Source organism: Hyla sarda, chromosome 3 (genome assembly GCF_029499605.1).
Source record: "Hyla sarda isolate aHylSar1 chromosome 3, aHylSar1.hap1, whole genome shotgun sequence".
Lineage (NCBI taxonomy): Eukaryota > Metazoa > Chordata > Amphibia > Anura > Hylidae > Hyla > Hyla sarda.
The window spans coordinates 390,421,620-390,436,986 of record NC_079191.1 but is presented as its reverse complement, the minus strand read 5'-3'; the positions used below and the strand labels follow the sequence as shown (position 1 = coordinate 390,436,986).

The 15,367-nt window shown below is 43.8% G+C and overlaps 1 protein-coding gene across 4 annotated transcripts in view; it reads left to right on the top strand.

Annotated features, from left to right (window-relative positions):
• The window catches only part of AFTPH (aftiphilin), a 174,014-nt gene extending 159,969 nt beyond the window's left edge, over window positions 1-14,045 (top strand). For 3 of the 4 annotated variants that reach the window (XM_056567963.1, XM_056567962.1, XM_056567960.1), the window contains 2 exons: window positions 7,720-7,843; window positions 12,193-14,044. In XM_056567963.1, coding sequence (XP_056423938.1) covers window positions 7,720-7,843; window positions 12,193-12,337 — 269 coding nt within the window. In that variant the 3' untranslated portion in view covers window positions 12,338-14,044. Of the gene's footprint in view, window positions 1-7,719; window positions 7,844-12,192 lie in introns of all 4 variants that reach the window. The other variant, XM_056567961.1, reaches the window with a different exon arrangement.
• Window positions 14,046-15,367: the final 1,322 nt, after the last annotated feature.

Genomic DNA, 15,367 nt, shown 5'->3' with positions numbered 1-15,367 from the left:
TGTTGCAAAACTACAGCTCCCAGCATGCCCTTGTTGCATGCTGGGAGCTGTTGCTAAGCAACAGCAGGAGGCTGTCACTCACCTCCAACGATCCACACTGCAGGACTGTCCCTCGCCGCCGCCGTCGCTCCTGGGGCCCCGATCCCAACAGGGACGCCGGGGATCGGGGTCCCCAGCACCCGGGGTCGTCTTCCCGCACCCGCTCACGTCCTCCGGAAGAGGGGCGGAGCGGGTTGCGGGAGTGACACCCGCAGCAGGCGCCCTGATTTGTCGGCCGGTAATCCGGCCGACAAATCAGGGCGATCGTGAGGTGGCACCAGTGCCACCTCACTCCTGCAGACTCTGGCTGTTCGGGGCCGTCTCTGACGGCCCCGATCAGCCAGTAATTCCGGGTCATCGGGTCACTGGAGACACGATTGACCCGGAATCCGCCGCAGATCGCTGGACTGAATTGTCCAGCGATCTGCGGCAATCGCCGACATGGGGGGACATAATGACCCCCCTGGGTGATATGCCGGGATGCCTGCTGAACGATTTCAGCAGGCATCCGGCTCCCCTCCGGCTAGCGGTGGGGGCCGGAAATGCTCAGGGCGTATCCATACGCCCTCGGTCCTTAAGGACTTGGAAACGGGGGCGTATGGATACGCCCTATGTCCTTAAGGGGTTAAAGAGTACCTGTCTTCAACAAAATCTTTTAATATGTTGTTCATAATCATTAATGAAGACATATTGTAATATATCTTCATTAAAAAAATATTAATATTTATACCAGTTTTTTCATTTTATACTTTTGGCCACTAGGGGTCTCTCTTCTATGCCTGGTTTGCAGGCAGCTTCCTATGCTTTTCATAGTAAGTGTACAGCTTTTAGGACTAATGCTGAAAGGGCACTGGTCCTTCCACAGGAAGTTCAGTACTCTCAGCTCACTGTGAGCTACAAGCCTGCACATGCCTCTCATATAACAGAGGCCAGTCACCTCCCCCCTGCTCTGTGTTCTCCCTGCCCCTCACCACACGTTATCTTATACATTGTATTACCTCACTGCACTCCCTGCTCTGTGCATGCTGAGAGTTGTAGTTTTGCAACAGCTGGAGGTACCCTGGTTGGGAAACACTGCTGCAGAGGGAGAGCAGCATACAGGAAGACTGGCAGAAGCAGAGTCCCGGCCAGGCTTCACGTGACATCATGCCTGCCGGGACCCGCCTCCTTCCACCCCTCAGAAAGACAGTGCTCCTGAGCTAATGAAGAGGGACGAAAAAAGGTATTTCCACAGCATTTTAAACCTCAATAAACACAGGGATAGGCATAGCTAGAGTAAAGGACAGATGGGGAGGGGGATCAGGGAAAGTTTAGTTGATGACAGGTACTCTTTAACTGTGTTTGCTGTAGACATGAAAGCTGGACTGGTTTATCCCTAGTCTACACAGCTCACCCCTACATACTGCTTACAGCAAAACCAGAAGCAGGATGTAAACCTTTCAGCACTTTACTTAACCCTGTAAGGACAATAGACGTAAATGTATGTCCTTGTGCCCAGATAAATTTACTTCCTGAGCTGCATTTTGTCTATAAAGCGATCCTGACGATGCCAGTCATTAACCTCTTAAATGCCATGATTAATATTGATTACAGGACTTAAAGAAGATGCCCAGTGCTAAGATATGTATCCCCTATTCGGAGAGTGGATAAATGTCTGATTGCTGGGGTCGGCTGCTGGGACTTTGCCTCTCCCATAGAGATGAATAGAGGGGGTGTTTTTGAACCAGCTAACCTGCTGTGTGTGTGCGAAACGTCACACACATCAGCTCAGCTGGCGCCAAGTCGGGGCCCCATACGGGAGATCACGGGGGATCCCAGCGGTCGGACCTCCCGCGATCAGACATTTATCTCCTGCCCTGCGAATAGGGTATACATTTCTTAGCACTTGACATCTTATTTAGGACCTTGAATGACAGCTTGGCACCCTCGCAACATATATTCTGTGGTCCAGTCTGTTCCCATACCAGCCAGAGGTCTCCTCACCTTCTCTGGTTCCTGGCTCTGGTGCCGTCTGCTTATAGTCTGTCAAGGCAGACTTTGTTAGGAGAGCGCCAATCACACTGTGCAATGCTATGCAATTGCATAACATTGTTCAGTATTAGCAATCAAATTATTTGCTGTTGTTCCCTACGGGGACTTAAAAAGTATGAAATAAATGATAAATAAAATTGTGAGAATAGTGATCAAAAAGCCCCATTAAAACAAAAATGCCTCTGATAAAACTCATCAAAAATAGCAAAAATGTGGGGATGGAGGGGGGGGGGTACTCCCCCCTCCCCCTAAATTGTAATTTTTTTGGTTGTAATGACACTTTTTTTGATTTTAGCATAAAATGTACGGAGCAAAGTACAATTGGTCATGAAAAAAACAAGCCCTTGTATGGGTCTCTGAATAGAGAAATAAAAGTTATGTCTTTTAAAAGACGAGGAGGTAAAAACGTAAATGCCACAATAAAAATGGGCAAAAGAGGTTAATTTAAGCAGTCGCCTCAGTTGTTGAGGTCTAGAGTTCCCCTTGAAGAAAGTCAAATGAATAAATACACAATATCAGTATTGTGTTTGTGTTGCTGAAGGTGTGTCTGTATGTTTGTCAGGTGAGTGATTGTGTTTTGATTCAATCACATTACAGCACTTGACATCCGCACTTCCATCAGTATAATATATGTAATTGGCATTGCTAAGCCTTACTGCATTGTCTATATTATCATGTGTATAATAGCATGTCTTTCTCACTTATGTTAGTACGTCAAGATCTAGATTATATGTGCTGAAGTCCATTGCACTTGTAAAAACATGAATAGTATCAGGGAAGTGTCAATGAGGGCTGAAGCCTGTAATATCGCTCAGGATATATCAGTGTTTTCCAACTGGTGTGACTCCAGCTGTTGCAAAATTAGAACTCCCAGCATGTGGAAGTTGTAGTTTGCAACAGTTGGAGGCACACTGGGAGACGCTGGAATACATCTACACAATGTCTGTACTACATAGCCTTGGTGACCACCCCCAGTTACCCCGACTGAGGTCAAAAGAGCCTTTTTGACCTAATTCAGGCCAGTGTGTGTGTGTGTGTGTGTGTGTGTGTGTGTGTATATATATATATATATATATATATATATATATATATATATATATATAATATAGTAAATTTGGGTAGCCGTATAAGTCCAGTGATGCAGATGCAAAATCAAAAAATGTTGCAGTATCTTGTAATACAAGATACTGCAACATTTTTAGATTTTGCATATATATATATATATATATACATACATATACATACACACACACACACACACACACACACACACACACACACATACATACACATACATACATAGGTGCAAAAAAGTATTTAGTCAGCCACCAATTGTGCAAGTTCTCCCACTTAAAAAAATTAGAGAGGCCTGTCATTTTCATCATAGGTATACCACAACTATGAGAGACATAATAAGAAAAAAAATCCATAAAATCACATTGTCTGATTTTTAAAGAATTTATTTGCAAATTATGGTGGAAAATAAGTATTCGGTCAATAACAAAATTCATCTCAATACTTTGTTATATACCCTTTGTTGGCAATGTCAAACATTTTCACACACTGCTGTTGGTATTTTAGCCCATTCCTCCATGCACATCTCCTCTAGAGCAGTGATGTTTTGGAGCTGTTGCTGGGCAACACGGACTTTCAACTCCCTCCAAAGGTTTTCTATGGGGTTGAGATCTGGAGACTGGATAGGCCACTTCAAGACCTCCAAATGCTTCTAATTGAAGCCACTCTTTCGTTGCCCAGGTGGTGTGTTTGGGATCATGGTCATGCTGAAAGACCCAGCCATGTTTCATCTTCAATGCCCTTCACTCAAAATCTTCACATTTTTCACTCAAAATCTCAGGATGCATGGCCCCATTATGTCTTTCTTTTACACGGATCAGTCATCCTGGTCCCTTTGCAGAAAAACAGCCCCAAAGCATGATGTTTCCACCCCCCATGCTTCACAGTAGGTATGGTGTTCTTTAAGTGCAACTCTGCATTCTTTCTCCTCCAAACACAACGAATTTAGTTTTTACCAAAAAGTTCTACTTTGGTTTCATCTGACCTTCTCCCAATCCTCTTCTGGATCATCCAAATTCTCTCTCTCTTGCTCTCTCTTCAGATGGGCCCGGACATGTACTGGTTTAAGCAGGGGGACACATCTGGCACTGCATGATTTGAGTCCCTGGCGGTGTAGTGTGTTACTGATGGTAGCCTTTGATATCGATCAAATTTGAGTGCCGCGTCTAAAGGGTTAATAGCGCGCGGCACCACGATAAGTGCCGCGTGCTATTAGCCACAGGTCCCGGCCATTGTTAGAGGCCGGGCCCGCCCCGCGTTATAGAACGGGAGCGGACTCAGGGCATACAGGTACAAAGAAGAAGTTACCGGTCTGTGAGAGCCAGGAATCCTGCTTGTTTGTAGGTGACCAAGTACTTATTTTACCAAGGAATTTACCAATTAATTAATTAGAAATCCTACAATGGGATTTCCTGTATTCTTTCCCCCCATTCTGTCTCTCATAGTTGAGGTATACCTATGATGAAAATTACAGGCCTCTCATCTTTTAAAGTGGGAGAACTTGCTCAATTGGTGGCTGACTAAATACTTTTTTGCCCCACTGTGTGTGTGTGTGTGTGTGTGTGTATGTGTGTATATATATATATATATATATATATATATATATATATATATATATATATATATATATAGCATAGTGTAAACATCCATTAAATAATACAATATCCTGTAATGTTAGGCAGGATTTAAAGCACTGTAATAAATTCGGATTATTGCAAGAGGAATTTGTCAACTGTAGTGACCTCTACAGGTGAAATACAATTTTGCATGCAAACTTTTTAAATGTCAGTGTATTAAAACTGCACTCAGATGCAGGCTGTTCGGGCATTCTGGGAGTTGTAGTTTTGCAAAAGCTGCAGGCACCCTGGTTGGAAAATACTGGTCTTACAGATGAAAATTTGCCCATACTTATAACTTGAATTCAGATTCTAATATATAGTCTATTCTTTTGGAACCATTTTATTATATGAATGAGGCAGAGCCACAGTAGCAGACACAGCCCATAGGCAAGAGTGATACTTTTTCTGGAAGAAGGGAGTCATGTTTTCACTATCCTGTACATTTCCTCGAAAAAGTTATGAATACAGAGTTATTCTACAACTGGAAAACACTGCAGGGAGTATTCAGATAATATTCTTTGCAGATTAAGGGTAGGGTCACACGTGCCATATGTGCTGTTTATTTGCAGCTGCATATTTTCCTGCTCAATTACTTCAATGGCATGTGTGACCCTACCCTACAGCATGTGACCCCCTGTAATATATATATATATATATATATATATATATATATATATAAATATATAGCACTAGATCACATTGGATTGTGTAATTTTTCAGTTCTCAATAAGCTAATGTTTGGTCTCTTTAAGGGTTAACCATTACTAACATCTTTACTAATTCTGCACCATTAACTCTTCAGGAACCTCTGATGACTTTGGGATATCCCAAGAAAAAATATCTAAACTTTGCTTTTAGCAGCCTTTTTGGAAACCCTGCCCAAACGAGATCAGGCTTTGTCTCATCTCCTTCCATTGGTTTCCAGACTAACTCTTAAACACACAAACATATTTTACTTGTTTCTGGGAAAGTCATTTGTTAGAGCTTGCTGAACATTGGGGAGTGGTTTTGCTCTTTTTGTGTAGTTGACCATGCCTGGGAACTTTCAGGTTGACCTACAAGGACAATTGTACCAAGCCATTCACTTGGTCTTCTGTTGACTGCACTTAAACACATCATGGTAGAGGGAACTAGACATTCTAACATAGTACAAAATCCTTATCCCTTCCACGTTGGTCTATGATAATATCACCATAACATGAATATTGACGGGACAATGTTGTCATGGTCAGCTTGATACGGCAGTTCCCAGGCATGCAGTAGTAGCTGGTGGTGCAGTGGTGGCTGTCCAGTTTAGTTGCATCATGTAACATGGTTTCTATGTATCTGTGCTTAGTTGGGATTTGGTAGCTTCGCAGGTGAATGATGTTTATCCTATCCTCTTCCTTCTCGACTTACTTATCTAGGAGCAACAAGAATAGAGTAATATTCTTGACTAGTGTTCTACAAGCCAGACTCTCATTCCATTATAGGGCACTGGTCTCCACTTTTTAAAGGGGTTGTGTAGCATCTTCTTCTGCCTGATCCAACATCTGGGAAATGTTTTACATGGCTGACATATAATACTACACTAATTCATTGCAGTGTTTTTCAACCAGGGTAGCTGGTTAGGAAACATTGATTTATTCACCCCAAAAATTAAATGAGGGGCTTTTCATTAGACAACAGTCCTGCAAAACCATCTTATAGAACATACATCTTACATAACAAAATCCTGGACGGAGCTTGTAGTAGTAGCCTATTAATAAAATTCTTCATGCCCAGTCTTATAGGGGTACTCCTGTGGAAAACTTTTTTTTTTTTAATCAACTGGTGCCAAAAATGTAAACAGATTTGTAAATTACTTCTATTAAAAAATCTTAATCCTTCCAGTACTTATTAGCTGCTGAATAATACAGAGGACATTTTCATTTTTGAACACAGAGCTCTCTGCTGACATCATGACCACAGTGCTCTCTGCTGACATCTCTGTCCATTTTAAGAACTGTCCAGAGTAGAAGAAAATCCCCATAGCAAACAGATCTCAGCAGAGAGCACTGTGGTCATGATGTGTTCCAAAAAGAAAATAATTTCCTCTGTAGTATTCAGCAGCTAATAAGTACTGGAAGGATTACGATTTTTTAATAGAAGTAATTTACAAATCTGTTTAACTTTCTGGCACCAGTTGAGTTAAAAAAAAAAAAAATTTCCACCAGATTTGTAAATTACTTCTATTAAAAAAATCTTAATCCTTCCTGTACTTATTAGCTGCTGAATACTACAGAGGAAATTATTTCCTTTTTGGAATTCTCTCTGATGGACAGAGATGTCAGCAGAGAGCACTGTGCTCGTGATGTCATCAGTGTTCCAAAAAGAAAGGAATTTCCTCTGTAGCATTCAGCAGCTAATAAGTACTGGAAGAATTTTTTAATAGAAGTAATTTACAAATCTGTTTAACTTTCTGGCACTAGTTGAGTTAAAAAAAAAATTTCCACCGGAGTACCCTTTTAATGTGTTTCATCACCCTTTCTCAGAAACATTATGACCTGTCTCTGTTGATTTGTTGGCGTCCCTAATGCTTCAGCAAGCTTGCGTAGTAGCTAGTAGTAGATTTATAGTAGTGGTTTAGTGCGTGTGTCCTGTACGCTACTTTAAGTATCTGAGTGTATTCATTGCTTATTTATGGGTCCGTGTCAGCAGATATACAGCAATCTGAAGACCTTTCCAGCCATGCTTTATTTGCCTAACATCCATGTGTATCACATTTGTGCTATAGATTGCATTATCTTCCACTATTACAATGCAGTGACCTTCAACCATTCCTGTCTGCACGAACCGACCCAGTAGGTCCCATTGCATCCTGATGCTGTCAGTGAATCGCTCAGACACTTAGAGGAGTGTGAGGCTTGTGGTGTGTGTTTTTTGTGGTCTCCATCTTGACTTCTTCCATCACTGATTTATCGTTTTATGCTGAAAGGTGTGGATCCTGAGCTGTATGCACTGACCACAGCGAAGGTAGAATCCTCCAGTGCCAGCAGCAAGGTGACTGATGCGTTCGCAAGACTGATGTCCACGGCAGAAACCACAAGCACATCGGCAAGGTAAACAGTCGAACCTTCTAGATATCTATATGTCCTTATGGGGCCTTTTTGCAAAACCGGATGACAGTCTAGTGCAGTGTTTCCCAACCAGGGTGCCTCCAGCTGTTGCAAAACTACAACTCCCAGCATGCCCGGACAGCCAGCGGCTGTCCGGGCATGCTGGGAGTTGTAGTTTTGCAACAGCTGGAGGCACCCGGGTTGGGAAACACCTGTCTAGTGTGTATTGGTGTTTAGCTACTGTGCGTTGGTCGGGGTTTGGGGTGTTGGATGATCTAGCATGTCGCACTCAAAGGGTCCCGGATTTGAAAAAATATGCCTGCTTTTTTCTGAAAACAGCACCACAATTTGTGTGCAGCATTGCAACTTCATTCACTTCAATGGAGCTAAGCTGCAATACCAGACCCAAACTGAAGACAAGCATGGTGCTGTTTCCTGAAGAAATTAGAAAAAATTTTCTAGTTGTGGACACCAGGAAACTGTACTTATCCCCTATCCATAGGACAGGGGATAAGTGTCTGATGCGGGGGGAGGCACGGTTGGGCAGCGGTCGGACCACCCTATATTGGTCCTGTCATACTTACATGTCCTTGCGAGCTTCAGGCTCCACCTTTCTGGACATGGCAGACCAATCATTGGCTGAGGTGGGACATCACTATGGCCATTGGTTGGCTGAGCTGGCCCACATCCAGGAAGATGGAGGCGGGAGGACTGTAAGTAAGACACATAATTGCAGGGGACCCCATTGGTCAGATGCCCCATAATCAGACTCTTATGCCCTATCCTGTGGCTAGGGGAAGTGGTGCAGTTGCCCATAGCAACCAATCAGATTCCTTCTTTACATTTTTAAAGAGGCCTCTGAGAAATGAAAGAAGCAATCTGATCAGATAGGCTGTTAGCAAGCACATGACACCCTACGCTATTAGTGTACAGTGCTGTGGTGCTTGTAAAGCACACTACTACGCTATAGCGTTCTTTGCATAAACTTGCAATGCCGATCTCCAGTACTGAGATAAGATCAGCTTTCCAGGCATGCACATTTAGGCAAGTGTCGTACTGAGTGATGTGATGAGTGATGAACTGTCAGTCATGCACTGGCCTTCTGCCCCCAAAATCAGCATAGTGAAAAGGAATATACCTTTAAGTGGTGAAATCCTGGCTGCCTGCTGTCACCACTAGAGGGAGCTTGCTGCATACAGATTATTGCAGATTTTATGAAGATAAATTAATGAATTTATGTGGTGTAAATTCATGAATAGAGATGAGTGAACTTACAGTAAAATCGATGCGTCAGGAACTTCTCGGCTCGGCGGTTCCTGACTTTTCCTGCATAAATTAGTTCAGCTTTCAGGCGCTCCCGTGGGCTGGAAAAGGTGGATACAGTCCTAGGAGACTCTTTCCTAGGACTGTATCCACCTTTTCCAGCCCACCGGAGCACCGGAAAGCTGAACTAATTTATGCAGGAAAAGTCAGCAACCGCGACGAATCGAATTTACTGTAAGTTCGCTCATCTCTATTCATGAACTATTTAATAAAAGGTGGTCGCTGCAGAAAAGCCCTTTTATCACCAAAGGATGTAAAAACATTTAAAGAACATTAAAGGGGTACTCCGGCCTTAATACATTTTATGATCGCTGGAGTCCCGCCGCTGAGGACCCCCGCAATCTGTCATTGCGCACGGCCGTCACTTGCATTGAAAGGGCAGGGTGTGACATCACACAGGGGCGGAGTCAGGATGTCATGATATTCCGTCCCCGTGGTCGTCACGCTACACACTCGGAGCCTCCAGCGCTTCCGAGAGTTCAAAGGTGGGTGCGCAATGACAGATTGCGGGGGTCCCCAGTGGCGAGACCCTTGCGATCCTACATCTTATCCCCTATCCTTTGGATACGGGATAAGATGTATTAGGGCAGGAGTACCCCTTTAATCTTTCCACATATCCTATAAATACAAACAATAAGCCACAGATTATTGTTGTGGGGTTACTTTGATATTCGGCACATAAATTAGGATTATTTTGAAGTATATTTCAGGGTGGATGAGATTTCTTCCTGTACTGGGTGCGCTGCCGTCGTGGATCTGCATCAGATCTAACCTTGTTACAGGTCTCTATGGCAACCGAGAATGAGTGACTTGTACATCTCTGGTACAACATGGCAGGTTTATGCGTCTAGACAAGGAGCCCGCAGATGATGACCTGAGCATTGCTGCTTATGTAAACCAGCGCTCAGACTCCGTTTTACATATGGTAATTGTGGCTTTGTCGTGAAGCCGGGACAGTCCTGTGGGAATTACTGTATATTGTAGTCTGTTTGATCACATGTTAATAAAGGAAGAAAAGACAAGAGGAGACGAGACACACGGTACGCAGGTCCTCCTCGTATGTGCCTGCTACATCTAGAAGTCTGCAAGACATTTTACAACTAACATTTAAAGGACAACTGCAGCACAATATACACTTATCCCCTAGCTACAAGATAGGGGATAAGTGTTTGATCGCAGGGGTCCGACCGCTGGGACCCCCCTCGATCTCCCTAACGGGGCGCCGCCATTAGCGCTCATAGTGAGCGCTGAAGGCGCGTAGCGTCGACCTAGTCTCGTCTCCTCCCCGTCCCAATATAGTTCTATGGGGGAGACGGGGAGGCAGTAACACTGCCTCCCCGCCTCTCCCATAGAGATGTATGGAGGAGGCGTGCCGGCCGCAACGTCATGCTGCGGCTGGCACGCCCCCTGCACGGGAGAGCCACGGCATAGCCGCGGCCCCATGAAGGAGATCACAGGGGGTCCCAGCGGTCGGACCCCCCGCAATCAAACACTTATCCCCTATCCTGTGGATAGGGGATAAGTGTTAATTATGCTGCAGATGTCCTTTAACTATTTGTACTATTACATTTCTTCTCTCTAAAACACAGAATATATTGATACAGAAGTCTCCAGCCCCTGACCGCTACAGACTGTTCACTCATCACAATATGTCACTTCTTTACTTTTTTGGGTTTTGCAGTTGACAGAATAAAGTAATTGTCTAAAATACTGCAGATCCTCTCTGATATTTAAAGGATATTTTCAGTTTTTATTGGTAATTTTCAATAGTAATTAGTAAAAGTTAAGTTTTAGCAACTATTTTGTTGCCTTGTGAGTCTATGGGGAAGATTTATCAAAACCTGTCCAGAGGAAAAGTTGCTGAGTTGCCCATAGCAACCAATCAGATCGCTTCTTTCATTTTCAAAAATGAAAGAAGCGATCTGATTGGTTGCTATGGGCGACTCAGTAACTTTTCCTCTGGACAGGTTTTGATGAATCTCTGTGTCTACACATATTCTGCCCAGCTGCACTGAATTGAATTGGTCAGAACTCTTACCACAGCCTTTATTGTAAACATGCGATAGATGTCGGTCAAACGCTCTTTGCTCCTGATCCCTCTATATCAGTGATCTTCAACCTGCGGACCTCCAGATGTTGCAAAACTACAACTCCCAGCATGCCCGGACATCCAACTGTCAAACGTTCGTTGCTCCTGATCCCTCTATATCAGTGGTCTTCAACCTGCGGACCTCCAGACGTTGCAAAACTACAACTCCCAGCATGCCCGGACATCCAACGGTCAAACGTTTGTTGCTCCTGATCCCTCTATATCATTGTTCTCAAACTGGGACCTTCCAAATGTTGCAAAACTTCAACTCACAGCATGCCCGGACAGCCATCGGCTGTCCGGGCATGCTGGCAGTTGTAGTTTTGCAACATCTGGAGGTCTGCAGGTTGAAGACCACTGATATAGAGGGATCAGGAGCAACAAACGTTTGACCGTTGGATGTCCGGGCATGCTGGGAGTTGTAGTTTTGCAACGTCTGGAGGTCCGCAGGTTGAAGACCACTGATATAGAGGGATCAGGAGCAACGAACGTTTGACCGTTGGATGTCCGGGCATGCTGGGAGTTGTAGTTTTGCAACATCTGGAGGGCTACAGTTTGAGACCACTGCTCAATATGCATGAATATTCGATTGAGCATTCTTGTGTTATAAGTGAGAGGGGTAAGTGGCAGCAACTTACCGTATCTCTCCAAAAACGAAAGTATCAGAAACGCCACAATCCTTCTCTTCCCTACATCATATTTTAGGAGAGAATCTGAATGCCCCGATTCACATCAGAAAATCATCCAGTCCTGCCAAAAGTGGAGTTTGGACAACCTTTTTCTAATGTGTATGGAGGCCTTTAGGCTCCTTTTGGAAACAAAAACAAACCTTCAGTCTCATTTTAATTAGTGCATACATAAAATACTAAAACAATTTAAAACATTTTTAGTTCTTTTCCTGTTTGGTGTAACCCAGGTTGTGTTTCTTCTTTCCTTACAGGAAACCTAGAAGGGAAGAAAACCTTAGTGAAGAGGCTGCAAAGGTGATCGCCAGCCTCCCCGACCTTTCCTTCATGCATGCTAAGGTGTTGATGTTCCCGGTCTCCTTAACACCTTTAACTAGTTCTCAAGACAAGGTTAACTGATGACACACACACAAAAAAAAACTAAGACAAATAGTAAAGAATCCAAAATGCATTGGATGTTTTATATCCAAACTTTTTAAAGAGGATGAAAGTGTTCTTGCTTTTTCATAACAAAAAAAATCACTTTGGCTGATTTGTCGGTAAGCAGCTCTATAAAGGGTATATATACACTCTGATGTATATTTCAACACTGAATACTTCATTTATATGAGAAATCTTCAAATTAATTTGTATATAAAGGAAAGGGGAAAGGTTTCTTTTTTTTTTTCTCTTTATCGTGCTGGGTACATACACTGGTGGATCCTTTCTTACAAAAAAATCAAAAAAAGAGAAAGTGAACATGCAAAACCTTCACTGCCTGTGAGCCTGTCGTGGTGACTTTTTTTTTTTCTTTTTCTATTTTTTTTTTTTTTACTTCTGCTCCCGGTTGTATTGAAGTTGTTGTACTGTTACATCTGAATGTTCAGTGTTGTTTATTTTAAGTGTTAACTTAAATTTAATGGAGATGGAGCAGAATCTAGCTTTACGGGCATTAACACCTGTAGGTCTTTTAGTTGTCTTCTTCTGTCACTTTACTAAAAATAGTTTATCAAAAACATTGGTTTTTGGATAAGTTTGGTGACAACCAATATGGTCGTCATTACTGTTCCCATTGAGGTGGTCCCTTACCACTGAATAAAAAACCTGCTTAGTTTTGCAGTGATACTCCCATATCTCTATATAATAAGGTAGATTTGAAAATGTTGTTTTCTTTATCTCATCTTGACCTTTTAGGTATACAGTTCTTAGATGGGCCATAGGTGCAATAATAGATTGCATAGATGGTAATAATTAGAGATGAGCGAAGTTACAGTGATTCAATTCGCATCGAACTTCTTGGCTCGCCAGTTGCTGACTTTATCCTGCATAAATTAGTTCAGCTTTCAGGTGCTCCGATGGGCTGGAGACTCTCTCCTAGGACTTTATCCACCTTTTCCAGCCCACCGGAGCACCTGAAAGCTGAACTAATTTATGCAGACTAAAGTCAGCAACTGCCAAGCCGCGAGGTTCGTGACGAATTGAATCACTGTAAGTTCGCTCATCTGTAGTAATAATGATAGTTGAGCCAAGTAGACCATGCACCCTATAGGTAGGATGGGCACAGCCTTCCCACTTAGGCTTTGTTCTGGCTTATCCATTTAACCATGCACTCATGATGGCGCTAAAGACACCGGACAAATTAAAGGCCCCCTTTCATGTTAGACAATGGCCACCAGAACCTGCTTATTTCGTTGGGCTGGCCATCTCTCCAATGCTAGCCATACACTTAAATGTTGAATAAACCCACCAATTTTGGAAGGATTGGATGACCATCTAAGTTGTAGGGTGGTGTCGGGGGGAAGAGAAGGATCAAACATATTCAAGTTCAACTACCCGATCCGATCCTTTTCTTCTTGGGATGATAAGCGGCTGTCAGAGGTTCTGTAGCTGCGTAGCCACCCCCCCCATCTCCCCCTGAGCATGTCTGTACGGGGAGGGGGGATCAGAATATATGGCATATGTCCAGCTTCAAGGATTTATCCAGGAGCTTTGCTCCCCAGCACTTCACTTCCGCTTGACAAAGTAGTAAGGGCAAGGCCAGTGTCATATCCTCTGCCTACTTTGACATTGGACTTAAAGGACAACTGCAGCTTAATATACACTTATCCCCTATCTACAAGATATGGGATAAGTGTTTGATCGCGGGGGGTCCGACCGCTGGGACCCCCCACGATCTCCTGTATGGGGCCGCAGCTGTGCCGCAGCTCTCCCGTGCAGGAGGCGTGCCTGCCGCAGCATGACGTTGCGGCCGGCACACCTCCTCCATGCATCTCTATGGGAGAGGCGGGGAGGCAGCGTTCGTGCCTCCCCGGCTCCCCCATAGAACTGTATGGGGACGGGGAGGAGACGGGGCCTCACCGCCGACCTCTAAGTCGACGCTACGCGCCTTAGCGCTCACTATGAGCGCTAATGGCGGTGCCCCGTTAGGGAGATCTCGGTGGGTCCCAGCGGTCGGACCCCCCGCGATCAAACACTTATCCCCTATCTTGTAGATAGGGGATAAGTGTATATTGCGCTGCAGTTGTCCTTTAAGGGCAGTAAGGGAAATATTAACAATGAAAGAAATGACTGTGCTGAAATCCTTAGAAGTTTTGCTATCACCATATAGTTGTTTAATAAAGTGAGTGACTATCCCAGTAGACGTCACCATCCAGGTATCCAAGAAACAGATATAGATAGTAAACTATTTAAGAACGGCTGGGCAGCTCTCCTAGCATGTCCGATCTAGTTAATTTGTAAAATAAAAATAAAAAAAGGGCAATCCAGCACGTGACACAAATAGGGCTTTATTTCAAAACTGCATGAAATCACACCTGCATGCACGAAACGTGTAAAGATGTGAACAGTGTGTTGTGCAGGTGTGATTTTATATACCGCTGCGATTTTAAAATAAAGCAGGAGGTGAGCTGGTTTCTCTCTGTTGTCTAATAATGAATACATGGAGTAACAATGCTGTAATGTTAAAGAGGTACCCCAGTTCAGGAAAATGTACCCTCTATCCAAAGAATAGGGGATAGGTGTCTGATTGTAGGGAGTCTGACTGCAGGAACCCTCCTGTGGATCTCCTGCATGGCACCCCCAGCTCTCCTCGTGCAGTTTGTGGGGGGCTGCATGCCCCCATCATGCCTCTCTATGGGAGAGCCAAAGAAACATGAGTATAGTGCTTGTGTATCTCTGGCTCTCCTATAGGGTTGCATGGAGGGGGCATGCCAACCCCGCACCATGCATAAGGAAAACCAGGGATCCGTGCAGGATATCGATGGATAGGGGATACAATGTTGTTTCTCCTAAAAATGTTTTGATAAGTTGACAATTGGGCTTCGCCCTTTCTTTTGTTAACTGGGCGTATCCCTTCCCACTTAGGAAAAAACTGACCAGTTTCGAGATCTGATAGATCCTGTTTAGATACAATTTTTAACAATGTAGCAGAAGAGGCCACCTCAAGGACCA